We start from the raw sequence: 16,830 nt of genomic DNA, 5'->3' as shown, positions 1-16,830 counted from the left end.
AGCCATGTGTCACATATTTCCAACCTTTTGACCCTTCCATGTCTTCCACATATGATGATTTCCCAATGCGTGTATAGAGCCAAGTATGTGCAGGGCCAATACACTGGCGTACTCGCCACCGAGCAGTTCACATTTGAGACTTCAGATGAAGGAAAATTTCTGTAAGCAGTGCGGCTTTTGGTTGCAACCATAACAATGGAGACAACCAAGAGGGTAAGGATAATTATCCTCAGCCAGTTAGTGGGATTTTTGGACGTGGAAGCCAAAACACTACCTTGGCTATCATTTATAGATTTGTCTTAAAATTTTAGCAAATTAAGATACGGCCAGGGAGTAATACTGGAAGGTGATGCAGTCCCTCTATATTTCAACGGCAGATATTACGTCCCTCTTGATGGCATCAGTGTAGGGGAAAAGAAGCTCGATATCAATGCAAATATATTTCAGAAAACTCGACATGAAAATGGAGTGATTTTTCAACTCTGGTTCGTCGCACACTTGGCTACCCACGAGTGCGTATCAGGCACTTTGCGAAGAAATCAAGCTTGTTTCACAAGGGATGCTGACAAGGTATGTTGTTACTGGTGAGGAACAGGCACGGCAATTGTATGACTATGGGAGAATAGGTGAAAATTTTTCTGGTTTTCCCCCGATGACATTGCATTTTGGAGATGAAGGTGAATTGGTTTTGGATATTTAGAGCATGTTTGAGCAGATAAATGGCTATGCACTTTGCTTAGCAGTTGGTCCATGTGAAATTAATGGTTAGCCTCAAAGATTTGACTGTCACGGGAAATTTAGCCCTACAAAACTATAATGTGGCTTTTGATCTTACTAAGAGTGTATTGTACTCTCAGAGAATTGATCGTCATCTTCCAGAGGATTGATTAATTATGTATCAACCAAATCTACATAGACATAGGAAATTGGCCTTTGTTGATGGCAGATTTTATAAGTTCAGTGTGCCAGATCCAAAATTTTGTGAATCTCTATCACGGATGAACCAAATCTACGTAGACACTCACATAGATGAAAACAAGGCTTCAATATAAAGGTAATAAGGAAAAAATTACTGAAATTAATTTACAGCCGCAAGGGACTGATTTGCCTCCAACAAAGAAACAAAGTCATAGCAACAAACAGTTCACATCATTGTAACAAATTTCAGGATTGAGACAGTATCATTTCAGGAGCGTTTTCACAATGGACTTGACGTTCAGCTTCTTCAAATCGGTGTATGACTGTCCACAGCCAACAAACATCACCGGTGCTCCAGAGACATAAACCATTGATAATGCAGCTCCAACCTACATCCATTTCAGTTTAAAGTAATATGCGTTAAAAAACCAAAAAACTTTTTGGTCACTAACATATCCATTCATGTGGCACAAACAGCACCAAGTTAAAGTTAAGCCTTGAAACATAGAAAATCCTTATATGCGCAAATATTTGCCTACCTTATCGTCAATTGTATCAAATTTAGTGAGCAATATCCCATCTATCAGTCTGGGATTAGGAGAAGGTGACAGGTCAGCCAATTTCTGTAAGAACAGGGGATTGTTATACAAAAGATAATTTAAGAATAACATAACAAATTGACATAGTAATTGATGGTGAATAAAATTCCTGCCAAACCTGATTGAACTTTGACAATTGATCAACAGCATCATTTCCCACCAGAGCCTCTCCAACAAACAGGACAAGGTCCGGATTATTGAGGTAGATAAGCTTTGACAGAGCCCTCATTAGTGGTTCATTGTCCTGAAAAGAATTAGTTTCAATGTTAAAATTACAGCAGTAAAGATAAATGCAAGGTCGACCATAGCATAAATCTACATTCAACACGAAAGTTCTTTATTCACATACACCTTGACAAGGTATCCAAGATCTCACAAACAACTTAATTCAATTGCATCTTTTTTTTCCTTTCTTAATTTTTTTTTTAAAAAAAAGTCAAGTTGATGATAGGACTTAAAAAAGTGCTTGCCCGACAATGTCTAAATACATAGCAATACAAAACAGAGAATTTAGAGTGCACCTGCATCCGACCAGCTGTATCAACAAGAACGACATCAGAGCCATTGCGAGTGGCCTCTTGGATTGCCTCCTTTGCAACAATGGCAGGATCTTTTTCATAACCCTTCTCAAATATAGGGATCTGACAAGTATAATCATAAGCAAGACATGCATATGTGCCCGAGACCAACAAAGAGGTCTAATAATCGGGAGAACATTAAAGAATGACCAAATTTTACCTGGAGTCTGCGTGCATGAGTGCGCAACTGCTCAACAGCTCCTGACCGAAAAGTGTCACAGGCAGCCATCATAACACTGAGCTTATGCTGGAGAAGCCAGTAAGCAACCTGCAAGTCAAGTTTGCTATTAGCATGTATTGATCAGAAGATATAAAATAATATAAAGAATGTATCGAGCTGTTCGAGTTAAACCTTAGCTAGGTTGGTAGATTTTCCTACTCCATTAACACCAACAAAAACAACTACATAAGGCTTCCGTTGTTCCTTGGCAGCATGAACATCTCTCAATATGTCAATGGAGCGTCTAGGAGTTAAAATACGAACAAGCGCCTCTTCCATTGCAGCCTGCAATCATAATTTGACACATTAATATAATTGCATTTACAAGAAAATCAAAAAGAAAGAAAAAAAGTTTGAAAATAAAATATTAAAAAGCAAGAAAATGTTACAAACCTGAACTGTTGAAGAGATCCTTGTAAAAGATGCCAGCTTTTTGCCTTCAAGACTTGCTGCTACTGATTCACAAAGTTTCTCAGCAATCTCCTCAGCCTGTCAGTGACACAATACTCAACTCATTAGCAGCTTCTTAAGATTAAGCAGCATCAATAAATCAAAAGTTAAAACACATGTAAAAAAGATAAGGAATAGAGAAACATACCACATTCTTGGTCATGAGCCTATCCTTGAGAGCTTTGAGAGCTGGTTCCAGGTCTGCCTTCTCCAAGTTTGCCTTTCCAGCAATACTGAACACAAACAATGCCGAAAATGGGAAAAGTACATGAGATTAAATAAACATTATAATTAAATGGACTTTAAAAATTTTATAACATTCTAGACAATTGTAATTCCTCATAAATCAATGAGGCATGCAGAATCCATATTTGGCTAACAAAAGTGATGAATCCAAAAATGCTGATGCGCTAAAAGGAGGTCATCAATATATGGAAGTGAACAAATTTACCTCTGGAACATAGATGAAAACCAGCCCTTCTTCTTAGCATCAGGCTTGTTGCCTCTCTTTTCCACTTCCTCATCATCATCAGATTCACTGTCACTGCTGATAATCTCTTCTTTGTCCATCATACTTTCGCCGTGATCAGCTGCCTCAACCTCAAAGTTGCCATTTCCATCAACAGGATCAGTAAAGTCCAATTTGGACTCTGGAGGCGATTCATCCCAAACTCTATTCTTTTTTGTTACTTTTTTCTTAGGGTCCGGTTTTGAACCCTTGTTAACAACAGCAGTATCAGTTTTCTTACCACCTTTACTTCTTAATTTCTGTAACTTACTTACATCAAAAGCACCAATATTAGAGCTTGTATTTTCTTTACCCTTAACCTCACCTGCTACCCTATACTCATCATTTTCAACGTGGTTACCATTGGAGAGTCCATTCCCCAGTTTACGTCCTTTCATATGCTCAGTGTCTCCATCACCATTTGCCAAGCTATTTTCACTCTTCTTATTTCCTCCTTCAAATCCAACCTTTTGGGCCTGCCCTCCTTGCTTCTTAACATTATTAACAGGCTTACCCACTTGCTTTGATCTCTTCAACTCCTCAGCCCGAGCTTCTGCCTCCATCCTAATCTGCCTAAACATTTCATCAAAATCATTATAAACCGTCCTCTTTGGATCATAAATCTCTGAAAAAGATTGCTTCATCATGGCAAGCAAATCATCCACATAAAGCAGATGAAGTATCCGCTGATACACAGCCACAAAAACCAGGCCAAGCTCATTGTGGAAGGTCCATTTGAGGGTGTATGCAGCACCAGGAGCATCATAATTGTATGATGCCAATCCAGATCGCTCCTCCAATAAACATGACCTAATCAGGGTATCAATCGGAGAACCTTTGAGAGCGTTTCCAAGCTCTTTACAAGTCCATAAGATTAACCCTCCTCTAGTAAAGATAAGCAATTGCTCTAACATTCTGGACTTTCAACTAACAACCTGCAATCAAAAGAATAAAATTCAAACTTTCTACTCCAAAAGCATAACAAATAATAACTTTCTATACCAAAAATACAAAACACTCAGAATTATTCCACAAACTACAATCAAATTAGTACTCGAATTCCTTTTACTTATCTGGGTGGGTCTAAAAATCCCACCTTAAAGTAAACCCAGGTTCAGATTTAACATACAGCAAACCAAATTCGGTTAACAGACAAAACAAATCAAATTCAGTTAACAAACAAAACAAATCAATATATCACAACAATCAACCGTGATTTATTATGCAGAATACAAAAAATAAAAATCACGAAACAGCAGATCATCACATAACCCAGTTCAAATTCCGAAAGCTTCAATAATCAACACATAAGATCTAAAGTCTAAAACCCAAAAACAAAATCTTCAAGATCCAATCAAGAGCTATAAGCCTATAAGGACCAAACTTAGATGATAAAATAAATATAAAATATATAATAAATAATTAAATTACCTGTTTTTTATTTTTATTTTTTTCTAACAGAAGAAAAAGAAATTTGGAGAAAAGTGAGAGAGAAAAGGAATCAAAGGGAAAGTCTGTGAATCTGTGGGTTTAAATAGGGAAGTTTATTTTTTTTTAACGCGTTGACAAGTAATTGGCAGCGTTTTGTTTGACTGGTTTCCTTTGTACGGTGAAATAACTCGCCGCACGCCACTGGTTTCTTCCGAGTTCCGACAATAATACTAGGGAAAATGACAGAGCGATCCTAAAGTTTAGGAAATCTATTTACGCCCCTCTTGTTTTGTAATTTATTTAATTATTACAATTTCTTTATTTATGGGTGGATTTAAGTTGGACGCAAATCTACGTTTTACTTAAACAGGCTGAAATAATTTCAACAACTTGTTAAGCCAAAGTCGATGCCAAACTCAGTTAAAGCTCATTTGACTTCAAATAAAAAATTTTAAATCTATTTGTGAGAGTGTAAAATTTGAACTTGAATAGTATAAAAAATGTTCAATTTTAATTTGATTTAAACTATAGTTAGATTGATATAATATCACCCAAATTGATCCAAAATCTTTTATTGTTTTCATTAATCAGAGTGTTTTTAACATGTTAATTTTTTTCATATTACTTTAATCTATTATCAACTAAACACATAACATCACATTTTACCTTATTTACAAAAAATAATATTATTGACGTTTGTCTTTTAACATTTCTTTAATACACTTTTACTAAATTCGACTAAAGTAACATTTAGTTTTATATTAATTCAAACATAGTCTAATTTATTTTCAAATTAACTTAAACTAAATTATCATCATCAAGTCCAAATAAACACCGCACTAAATACAATTTGTTTTTGAACAATCTCTTTAGTTGATTTCAGTTTCTGAGTTATGTGATTGCATTAACAAGCTCAATAATATTATTTTAAATATCACATTTTGTTATACTAATAATTAGTTATTTTTGTAGTTTTGACTCATCCGTTGCTAGTCGATTCGCCCTAATCCATCCATCCATCCATCCCTGCGCCTCTCTAAAAAAACAGAAAGCAGCATGTATAAATAGGGGCCCGAATTATAAAAGACAAAAGAAAAATGACCCAAATGGGTCTACAGATTCTGTGAGAATGGGTTGGGCTGGGCCTTATCTTACGAAATTGTTTTTGAAAAAATATTTCCAAAATTTTATTTAAAAAAGATTAAAATATGTTTTAAATATGAATATTTATTAATTAATTAATAAATAAATAATTTGGTGTTATAATTATTTGACGTTGTATGTATGCATTATTGTGATTTGAAGGTAGACATATGTCGAGTTTTGATTAAGACTAATTGTTTTTTATTGTTGGTAAAAGTCCAACATGCAAATATAGAAAATAAGAAGATTATTTTGTTATAAATATAATTTAATAAATGAGACAAATTGAGAATAGAAGAAAAGACCTCAATATGCTAGATTCAAGAACATCAAAATAATCTATTACTTGCATCTCTATTAAACCCCAACAACAAATTTCTGGATCTAAACATCAATCAATCAATCAATTAAACTGTTTGTCGTTTTATGATTAGAATAACAATACCTGAAGACATCAAATTATCACTTTTTTTTTTTTGTTAAGGGTTCAGACTTTAGAAAGATTTTCTTATATAATTGTTGAAGACTTTTTATTTATACAATACAATAATGTCATTGTTAAAGAGAAAAATATCTTTAATGACATATGTATAAACCATGTGTTATTACAGTGTAAGTAGATGTGAATTGGACAGAAGCATGTGTGGTTGTTGTTTGAAGATGAATTTAAAATAAATAAGATTTTTACATTTGTATTATTATTTTCTTAAAAATTTTCAAATAAATAGATAATATGCTATAATTAACTAATAAATAAACTTGTACAATAGACTTAATATATTTTTTCAAATATATATATTTATATATATATATAAAATAATAATTTTTTGACTCACGACATCCTCATATAAATACGTTTTTAGATCCCGATTATTGAATGTGATTTCAATCAAATATATTTATTCTAATAATATGAATAATTACAATTTGTCAAATTTCAAGTTTCAACTTCACTTTATAATCTGTCCTCCGACAAGAAATTATGAGTTGCCTTTGAATTCCTTTTAAAATAACAAAAATTTCTCCAAGTTATCTTCATTGAATAATTCACACTATACATTATCTTTCCTAGTTTGACCATATAAACGATAAACTTGCTGTTTAACGTGGCTAAATTATGAGTAAATGATATTCGAGACAATTCCAATGACTTCTTCTTCTTTCCATCATTTATCCTCTATTGGGTATATATGAATATCTCATATTATTTAAAAGATAAAAGGGTATGAATTCATATTTTTTTTAGTGATATTTTAAGATAAAATATTTGATTTATTTGAATTAGATAATATCTTAATAGTGACTGAGCCATTGACTAGATATCAGAATAAAAACATGATTACGTTAGAATTATTATGAAAATTTTACAAAATCTAATATAAAAGATATTTCTTATTATTTCAACTTCACTACATGTATCTGAATCTCTAAGTTTTGAATGTTTTACACTATTTTTAATTATAAACATATATTATAAATTTGACAATAGAATTTAATGTAGATATATATATATATATTAATTTAAAAGGAAATAAAATAATTAATTTGTTGACCAAATTGACAGTGGTAGGTTTATTAGAGTATACAGATCGATCCAATTCGTGGTATCGTAATCATAAAATCCTAACTAAAATCAAATCTATTTGAAAAAAAAAAAATGTTTTCAATACAATCGGATTAAATGTGTATACGGATAATGAACTTTGACCATACATTATAAATAATATTGTAGCATAGCGGCATGCTTAAAATACTGTATGGCACTTAACGGGGATTAGAATTTACTTAGAACTAAACTTCTTTAGAGGGTTATCACCCTATCACCCCTTAAATTTTAGCATTTACATTTTCCTCCTTTATTTTGTGTATGGTTGTTTGAATTAAACCAAACTCTAGTTTAAGCTAATTCAAATTTGGTTTGGCTTTATAAATATTTTGATGATTGATCTTAAATCATCAAAATATGTAATTAGTATGCATGAAGAAGAAACTTGCTGCAAGAGAGATGAGTACTGAGCTGCAGTGTACTTGAAATTTGCAGAGAGAAGTTGATTTTTGACGCTTGCATGCACCCGGGGACTGTGAAAACATTGAAAGAATAAAAGAAAGGCCAAATAACTATTTCCCACCCAAGGTTTGATGCAAACCAATCCCATTATTGACTATCAAAAATCTAAACTTTCATATTAAACAGTTAAAATTAATAAAAATAATTAATTTTAAAGATAAAATTATTATTTAAAAATAATAAAATATAACTCATTTCCTCTTAGATATAGAAAACTAATAATTTATCATAACATTAAACTTTAAAATCTTATATTTTTTCTTATTTTCCTTTCTTTTCTCTAGTACTATCGTAGATTAGATTCTCTCTCCCTCCCTTTTTTCACATTTTTCAACTTCTCTCTCTCTTTGTTTTTCATTTCTGACATTGATAATCAAGGAGACGAAGCTTTGCCTTTGGACTAAGATGAATATGAGGCTTCGTCTGGTCTATCGTCCAAAGATGAAGCCTCTTGCTTCATCTCTTCGGTTGCTTTGTCCAAAGATCTCCCACCCAAGGTCTCTTCAATTGCTTCATCTAAAGATCTCTTCAATTGCTTCATTGGTCTCTTTGATTTTTGGAGCTTGAGAGGAGAAGAAAAGGGAGAGAGAAGCCAAAAAAGGGGGGAAAATGGGAGGGAGAGAGAATCCTACCCATTTCACATAACAATTGTTAAAAAAATAAATTCATCAAAAATTAATACTCAACTTTCATTCATTTATATCATGTATATATATCATGCAAATTTTGGTTGACAATTATATTATTAAATACATGAACATAATATAATTGGAAAAGGTTTAAAGGTACATTGTATTTACTTCTCGAAACAAGTAAAGAAGATTATTGAGAGAAGAACAAGTAAGAATTTTCCTTAAATTTTATACTCTAGCATAAGCTACATTCTCCCTTCTTATATAGAAGAGAGTAAAAGTTCAAACGTTAATACATTTTAAGTTCATCCAACACAATAATTATACACTTTAATTATTTGTATAGTTGGCTTATCTGAAAGGAATCAGTCGACACTAAACGACAATACAAATTATAACTGACATCGAGGTTTATGTCTTCCACGTGTCTAACAAAACTAATAGTTATTAATCTAAGTGAAAGAGTGTCGAAACATCTCGATCGTTGATCTTGAAATGTCAGTAACATCTTGATCCTTCACTTGTCCTCCACATCTTGGGTATACGTCATGCGTCTACATGTTGATCGCTTTCTTTGGATCAATCAAATCTCCCTCCTCCTTGGGCCTAGACAAAATCGGTTCCGTCTATTAAGTCTATGAAGTCTCTAAAAGTTTCTTCATCCTCAGCTTGGGTCTCAATTTGGGCTTCGATCTCTTGAGTTAAAAATTAATCGAAGAATATATTTCGTATTTTCCATCAAGACCTGTCTGGAAAGGTTAGTGAGATCAAATCCATCTACTATCTCTTGTAAATAGACTTTATTCACTTTGAATATAATATCTTGAACTTTCTCATATTTTCTTGATAGGGTGATTATTATTCCTTTATCAATATGAATTGTATTATTATTTCTTAAAAGTTCATTTAGTTTAGTATGAACCTATAGTAATTTGCTAATGTGTATTTTGGTCCAATACCAATCTTCTTTGTCTAAGTATTTTTCAAATCTATTATAGTGCGAATTGTCCCATGGAGATGTCATTTCTAACCATTATTTTATATTATGGTTCTCCTACAACAAACTCTTATATTTGTACAAGCTAAACATTATCTTCTTCTTGTATTGAAGAAGTAACAACACAAGTGAAGGTGTGAATCTTCTTATCTAATACACAAGGTGTTTGTCTTGTTGCATATGGTATTTCTGAGTCCATTATTGCTTCTTGTACATCTATTTCTATTACATCAATCCATCATCTTCTCCAAAGTTGTCCATAGTATCATTTCCTGAAGAGTTTCCATGGAATGTGTAACTCCATAGCTTCATCCAAACATACAAATAATCTTGCGAGAATATCTTTTATATCTTTTTCCTTCAGAGGTGCCATTAAAGATTCTAAAGTGACTAATTCGAGATAAGACATACTGAATTCAACTATCTCTCTCATTAGCCTTGTCTTTAAAAAACAATTGCATCTGAAGAATAGATCTCCTAGCGAGTTCTTCTTCTTCGTAATAGATCTTGTCTGCTTTGAGCCAAGCTAGTCTTGTTGCTAGCTTTCGCATTAACTAACCAAGCTCTATCAAGCCTTGGCTTGTTGCTACGGCTATACGACATTGAGTCTTCAGGTTTTCCCATAATGCTTTGTTGGCCTTTGTCAACTTCAAGTGTTTAGAAATTTCGAATCTATCTATAGTACTTATTATTTTTTTTGTAGCTTTTTATTTTCCTTATATTTCTTTTTTGCAGTTTTATCAGTAGTTATTTGTTTTCCTCTAATAAAGTTATCTTTTTTATTGGTTTCTCCATTAGCAGTTGTTTAATCTATAGTACTTATTATTTTTTTGTAGCTTCTTATTTTCCTTATCTTTTTTTTTGGCAGTTTTATTAGTAGTTATTTGTTTTTTCTAATAAAATTATCTTTTTTATTAGTTTCTCCATTAGCAGTTGTTTTTCCTCTAATTATTTTTTTAGAGTTCCCACTACTAGTTTTGCCAATTTCAAAGTTCCTCTTAATAGATTTTCCTATTTCAGAGTTGACTGGTTGATTTTTAACATGCACTCAATTCCAAAGTTACATAATGTAAGATTTTAAAATTTAATCTCATAAGAAAATTATTAGTTTTCTAAACTTATGATAAAAATAGATAATATTTTATTATTTCAATATATTACTAATTAAATGATGATTTTATTTCTTGAGTTAATTATTTTTTTTTTGTTAATTTTAATAACTCATTGGCGGAAGTTTGTATTTTTGATAGTAAACTGGTGGGAGATAGCTATGCATCAAACCTTGGGTGAGAAGCAGTGATTTGGCCTAAAAGAAAATATAAATAAAAGGAAACATCATCATCCCATTGCCATCTAAGATAAGAGAGTTAAGTTAACGGTAGTGTAATTAATTAGGTTTACAGTTTGTTTGACTTACAGAACTGTGTAGAAAATGAAGGAGAAACGTTCAAAGCTGTCAGGGGTGTCACTTCAGTTTAGAAAATAATGGACTGTAGCTGTGAGTGACTGCGAGAGCAATTCATTGACTCACAAGATTGCTTCTTTGATGTGACTTTTATGTGAACATCAGTGATATGCATATTTTCTTCTTAATTCGCAATATCTTCTCTTCTGAACCATCCGGGTAATTACAAATGAATTAATATTAATTATTGTGTTTTAAATACATTAAAAATATTAAATATATGGAGACTTCAAAAACCCCCGTAATGTAGACTAAAAGTCTCTAGTTCTAGTGTTTTTATAGATGTACAAGAAGGGCAAAAATATGATATTTAATTGAAAGAAGAAATGAGGTTTAATTATAATATTAAAGTTGATTATTGATTAAAAGATATAATAATATTGAAAAGTTTGTTGCAGGTTTAGGAGAGGATTTGGTGTTAAGTAGTTTTAACAACTTGTTTAATTAGATAAATTTAAGAAGATGTAACAAGGTTGATCAACTCCTTTAATTCCTAATCATATTTATAATTAAAAAATTAAACTCTTGGTAAACAACGTCCTGCATGTATGTAACCAACCATATTCATCTTAACAAGTTAAAATTTCATTTCCCAACCCTACACGATTAAAGGTCCATCTCATATAATTTCTTTGAGTAAAGAGTTTAAGGTAGAAATTTTTGTTAATTACCTGGTTAGAAAAATATAAAGAATTATCTACTACAAATAAAATCTTAAGTGTAGAGTTTCAGAATTAAGGTTCAATCCTAATGGTGAGAGTCTATCCAGTATAATTCCTTGTCAACCAAAAAAAGAAAAAACTTCCCTTTCACTATGGGATAATTATTTGAGGGCAAACTGCAACTTTGTTTCATCAACATTCATGCATGCATGTTTAAGAGGAAGAGAGAGAGAGAGAGGCTCATGGGTTCTTGAACTTATTTTGAGGATCAATGAAAAAATATATTAATTGTGTCATAAAAGGGTAGCTATAAACCGTGTTTCAGCTTCCCCTAAAAGTCTTTGAACCTTATTATTATTAGTATGAAATTTGACTGTGTTTTTTTTTTTTTTTCCAGATGACTCTAGCCAATCAGATTCAGAAGTCAGAACACAAATGCACAAACTTTTTTTGGATGGAAGTGTTTTTTATGTTATCAAAATCGCTTTCAAGTAACCAAAAATGTTTTCCTCTTTATGTTTGAAATTGTTTTTAAATTAATTTTCAGTAGAACATTTTCATATGCTTTTAATTATAAGCTAATTAGGTGTTTTTTGGCAAAATAAACTTTATATATATATATATATATATATATATATATATACATGTATATCTCTTTAAATGAACCAAGACAGTGTGAACTTGAATTAAACTTTATTATTATTATTTTTTGATAATATTGATTACTCCATCTGACAGTGGTGCTCACCTACCCAACAATCTTGTTCATCTTGCTAGGAGTCTATCGACTACATTTTGCGCCAATTCAAACAAGTTTCGCTGTGATATATTTAGTCTGCGTTTCTGGCCAAGTGTTTATCCAAATTTCATTTTGTCTTCCAGTATCAAGTACACACAGGAAAAGAAAATTAAAAAATGTCCACTTCAGCTGTCCCTCAAGTGGTAGATTTTTACAGTAGAAGTAAAAAATTGCAGCAAAATCAGACTTGAAATTGACCCATTATTATGCCATAAATAACTCCCACATTGTTGTATGCATTAATAAGCTCAGCTCAGCACACAGCTGTTCAAAATAAATACCTGAAGAAGAAGGGGGAGAGAGAGAGAGAGAGAAAGAGATTGTGTATGTCTATAATGGCGGTTCTGAAAGTATATTTTCTCTTCTTCTCAAAACTTTCCCTGGTTTTCTTCTCTTCAGTTGCTGCCATTGTTGCGTCCAGCACTAACCAACAAGAGCTAGATCGAATCTCAGCTCTTCCTGGACAGCCCCCAGTTCAATTTCAACAGTTTTCGGGCTATGTAACAGTCAATGACAGCCATGGAAGAGCTCTCTTTTACTGGCTAACAGAAGCCACCACAACTCCGGAGAAGAAACCTCTTGTTCTTTGGCTCAATGGAGGTCAGTTTTTATATATTTCAAATTCTGCAAAGTGATAGAAGTTCAATTCTCGATTAAAAGTCCAGCTAGATGTTGCTGCATTTCAATTAATATGTTAGTTAAAATTAGGTAACATTGAACAAACTTCATTAATATGGAAATTGAACAAAGCAGAAGCCATGAATATCATTTAATTTCCCCAATTAATGGTTGTACTTTGTTTGTTTCATATATTGTGACTGAGATTTTGGTGTTTTGAGAAATATCTCTGCCTATCTCTCGCTGCTCATGAATATATATAAATTAGTGTATTTCTGAAGCAAGATAGTGTATTTCACAGAAAGCTGCTGAAATAAGCCACTAGAGAAGAGAAAATTGAAGCTAAGTTAGGTGGTAAAGATTGATATGTAGTGACAAAAAATAAACCCACATGGGGCCTCGTGATGTCTCTCTGTCTCTATCTTTTTAAGGTACCATAACTGATGTCGTTTCATTAAAGCCACCAAACTTTTGCATACTCTCTTTAGAGCTTCTTGTAGTTGACTTGAGGTCATGTAGAGAGAATCTAAAGGAGTGAAGAAGAGAAATTTGCTTGGAAGCATGCGCATTCAGAGAGACAAAAATGGTGGTGGTGGTGGTGGTGGTGATAATGATGCTTGTTTTGACTCTTCTGAGGTTACTATCGAGTCCTTGTTGTGAACCAGAATTGGTAATAATTAGATCAATAATACATATTAATTGCTGCCATATTTGCTTGAATTATTGATGACCTCTGTTTCCATTATTGTGTCAGTAAGTCCATTTTTGCAGCATCAATAATGGTGAATATGTCTAGGGAGCAACTCCATGCAAATTAGGATGAAATTTATGCACGTGCTCTTATAAATTAGCAATATTTTCCATACTTATTTTGGGTACATGAATAATATACGATTGATATGTATCATCATGTGATTGGATGTTACTTTATCCTTAATTCAAAATCACCAATCACTTGATAATATATATAAAATGTGTATTCATTTGTATACTCAAAATGAGTACATATAAATTTTTTGTGTGAAAAGAAAATGGATTCTCTATTTTTATATCATATATATGTCAAAGAAATTAAACAATATAATCCATTTGGTACTTATTGTTGGTATGCATATCGATCTTTTGGTAACATTACTGCTGTGCTAGCTAGCACTAGTAGATCTCAGTCATTCCTGTCTATTTCTGCATATAGTTTCTGCAGTTTCTGCTCCACTATGAATGGCGTTTATATGATGCATCAACTCCCACCTTGCGAGACAGCAAGCAGAAGCATTCATATTGGGCCACTCTGAGCTTTTTTAAGCTTTTGTTTGGGCATTTTCTTGTCTCAGCTAAACATTTTCATGACCCACTTGAAATTTATTATAAAAAAAAAAAAAAAAAACATCTGAGTTTCTTTTATTATGGATATCGAACAGATTCTAGCTCTTTCCTTTGTATAAATCAATTTTGATAAAGAAAAAAAAGGAGGAAAACGTGTTTTAAAAAAATTAATAAATAAGAAAAAATCTGATAATTAAGTGTAAAAATTGTGCAGGGCCTGGATGTTCATCAGTGGCATATGGAGCCTCTGAAGAAATTGGACCTTTCAGGATTAATAGAACTGGTTCATCTCTGTATCTCAATAAGTATCCATGGAATAAAGGTATTTTTTGTTGAATCAAATTAAAATTTAAAATTTTTCCTTCTTTTCTTTTTCTGTGAAATTTGAGGACCATTTTCTTTGTGATCAGAAGCAAATATTCTCTTCCTTGAATCACCTGCTGGAGTTGGATTCTCCTACTCAAATACAAGCTCCAATCTTAAAGATTCCGGCGACAAGCGGACAGGTAAGTCATTTCAATGCGGATGCTTGCATTATAAAGAAAAATTGTCATTATGCTTGCATTTTATCCTAATTATGGTGGCTAATTTGTGACACAGCTCAGGATGCTCTGATATTTCTCATTAGATGGCTTTCAAGATTTCCACAGTACAAATACAGAGAATTTTACATTGCAGGGGAAAGTTATGCAGGTGCGTTAGCCCAACCATGAACAAGATTAAGATTTTACTGGCTCTGAAATAATCACCAGAAACTTCACATTCTGATATAATTTTTTCCAGGGCACTATGTTCCCCAGTTGGGCAAGAAAATCATTGAATACAATAAATCTTTTTCGCGTCCCATCATCAATCTTAAAGGATTCATCGTAAGTATAATATTGATCCACTCTGAAGGGATGTCCGTATCCGAGAAAATCTACATATACATGAAGTGAAGATTTCAAATGATTTTTGTATGCAGGTAGGAAATGCTGTCACAGACAATTACTATGACAGTGTTGGAACTGTTACATTCTGGTGGACGCATTCGATGATATCCGATCAGACATATAAATCAATCCTCAAATACTGCAACTTCACAGCAGAGAAGAGCTCTAAGGAATGTGATGATGCTGTATATTATGCAATGAATCACGAGTTTGGAAAGATTGATCAGTACAGCATTTATACACCGTTTTGTATACAACTCCGCAATGAAACTACAAAGACCCTGAGGCTGAAAAATACTCTTCTAAGGAGAAGGGTTTCTGGGTACGATCCTTGTACTGAGAATTATGCAGAGAAATACTATAATCGACCGGATGTGCAGAAGACATTGCATGCAAATGTTACTGGAATTCCATACAAATGGACTGCCTGCAGGTATTCTTTAAGAACTTTCTGTATGAACATATACGTTTTTGTTATGAGTTTTGTGATTTTGTTGTTATCTTTTTTTTATTTTGTTGTTGGCAGTGATGTTCTTATTAATAATTGGAATGATTCTGAAGTTTCTATGCTCCCAACATACAAAGAGCTGATTAAAGCTGGTCTCAGAATCTGGGTTTTCAGGTAAATTTCAAGAGACTATTTTTTTTAAATTTTCAAAAACGGGATGCCTTTGTTATACATAACCTCCTAAAAATGCAGTGGAGACACAGATTCAGTGGTTCCAGTAACAGCCACAAGGTTTTCTCTTAGCCATCTCAATCTGCCAATCAAAACTCCTTGGTATCCTTGGTACTCAGGCAACCAGGTATATTTGCGTTACGTACTTCATAAGCATAAATACTGCCAATGTATTATTCTACAAAGAAAATCTTCTGTAGGACAAACATACAAGTAGCTATAAATATAAGCTAAAATAATATGAAATAAAAAATTTTGACAGGTTGGAGGCTGGACAGAGGTTTACCAAGGGCTAACATTTGCTACAGTAAGAGGAGCAGGCCATGAAGTTCCTTTATTTCAACCCAAGAGAGCTTACATTCTTTTCAAATCATTCTTGGCAGGAAGAGAACTGCCAAAATCATGACACATTACTGGGAGAAGATAGCTACAATTTTAGTGCATAACTTCCCCATAAGAATTATGGGAGTAGGAATGATTCATTCAAATTAGTATTTGTATTACTGGGACAATTTAAATTTGTTATGTGTTATAGCAGGAAGCAGTATGAGATTTCATATGTGTATGCAAAACAGCCTCTTGTGTGCATCACTTCTGCATTTTGATATTAAGCAAATGTGAATGATACCAAATGAATTACCTTGCTAACATAATTCCCTAGCTTAATCTGTCTCCTTCATTAATGTCAATGAATATAAAGCATTCTAAATTTCAGATCCTAACACAATTTGCATTTCTGTATGTAATTTGCCAGGAAATTTTCATATCAAAAGGTGGGATCTGAGACAATTATGCCACTGTCTGTCCT

The 16,830-nt window shown here is 32.7% G+C and overlaps 2 protein-coding genes across 2 annotated transcripts; one reads left to right on the top strand and one right to left on the bottom strand.

Moving 5' to 3' along the window:
* Positions 1-1,049: 1,049 nt before the first annotated feature.
* Positions 1,050-4,941, bottom strand: LOC123194077 (signal recognition particle receptor subunit alpha-like). The gene is made up of 10 exons (XM_044607214.1): positions 4,705-4,941; positions 3,217-4,208; positions 2,914-2,998; positions 2,709-2,804; positions 2,448-2,600; positions 2,256-2,363; positions 2,039-2,158; positions 1,636-1,761; positions 1,458-1,541; positions 1,050-1,307 (listed from the first exon to the last, which is right to left on the bottom strand). The coding sequence occupies exons 2-10, from the start codon at positions 4,185-4,187 to the stop codon at positions 1,182-1,184; spliced, it is 1,869 nt and encodes a 622-aa protein (XP_044463149.1). The 5' UTR covers positions 4,188-4,208; positions 4,705-4,941; the 3' UTR covers positions 1,050-1,181.
* A 7,782-nt stretch (positions 4,942-12,723) lies between these two features.
* On the top strand, positions 12,724-16,651 carry LOC123194078 (serine carboxypeptidase 24-like). The gene is made up of 9 exons (XM_044607215.1): positions 12,724-13,070; positions 14,626-14,733; positions 14,822-14,917; positions 15,012-15,104; positions 15,195-15,280; positions 15,376-15,776; positions 15,870-15,965; positions 16,044-16,149; positions 16,285-16,651. Exons 1-9 carry the CDS (start codon positions 12,797-12,799, stop codon positions 16,426-16,428), a joined length of 1,404 nt encoding a protein of 467 aa, XP_044463150.1. The 5' UTR covers positions 12,724-12,796; the 3' UTR covers positions 16,429-16,651.
* Positions 16,652-16,830: the final 179 nt, after the last annotated feature.

The sequence above is a fragment of the Mangifera indica genome, chromosome 13 (genome assembly GCF_011075055.1).
Source record: "Mangifera indica cultivar Alphonso chromosome 13, CATAS_Mindica_2.1, whole genome shotgun sequence".
Taxonomy (NCBI): Eukaryota; Viridiplantae; Streptophyta; class Magnoliopsida; order Sapindales; family Anacardiaceae; genus Mangifera; species Mangifera indica.
This window is presented reverse-complemented; position numbering and strand designations above follow the sequence as displayed.

What these genes read in the sequence shown, in the direction of transcription:
- LOC123194078 (XM_044607215.1), top strand. Translation starts at nt 12,797, where the DNA reads ATGTCTATAATGGCGGTTCTGAAAGTATATTTTCTCTTCTTCTCAAAA. An exon ending in TCAATCTTAAAGGATTCATC is followed by an intron (nt 15,281 to 15,375) that starts GTAAGTATAATA and finishes TTTTGTATGCAG; the next exon opens with GTAGGAAATGCTGTCACAGA. An exon ending in CTTGGTACTCAGGCAACCAG is followed by an intron (nt 16,150 to 16,284) that starts GTATATTTGCGT and finishes AAATTTTGACAG; the next exon opens with GTTGGAGGCTGGACAGAGGT.
- LOC123194077 (XM_044607214.1), bottom strand. Translation starts at nt 4,187, where the DNA reads ATGTTAGAGCAATTGCTTATCTTTACTAGAGGAGGGTTAATCTTATGG. An exon ending in TTTTCATCTATGTTCCAGAG is followed by an intron (nt 2,999 to 3,216) that starts GTAAATTTGTTC and finishes GTTTGTGTTCAG; the next exon opens with TATTGCTGGAAAGGCAAACT. An exon ending in AATTGTCAAAGTTCAATCAG is followed by an intron (nt 1,542 to 1,635) that starts GTTTGGCAGGAA and finishes CTGTTCTTACAG; the next exon opens with AAATTGGCTGACCTGTCACC.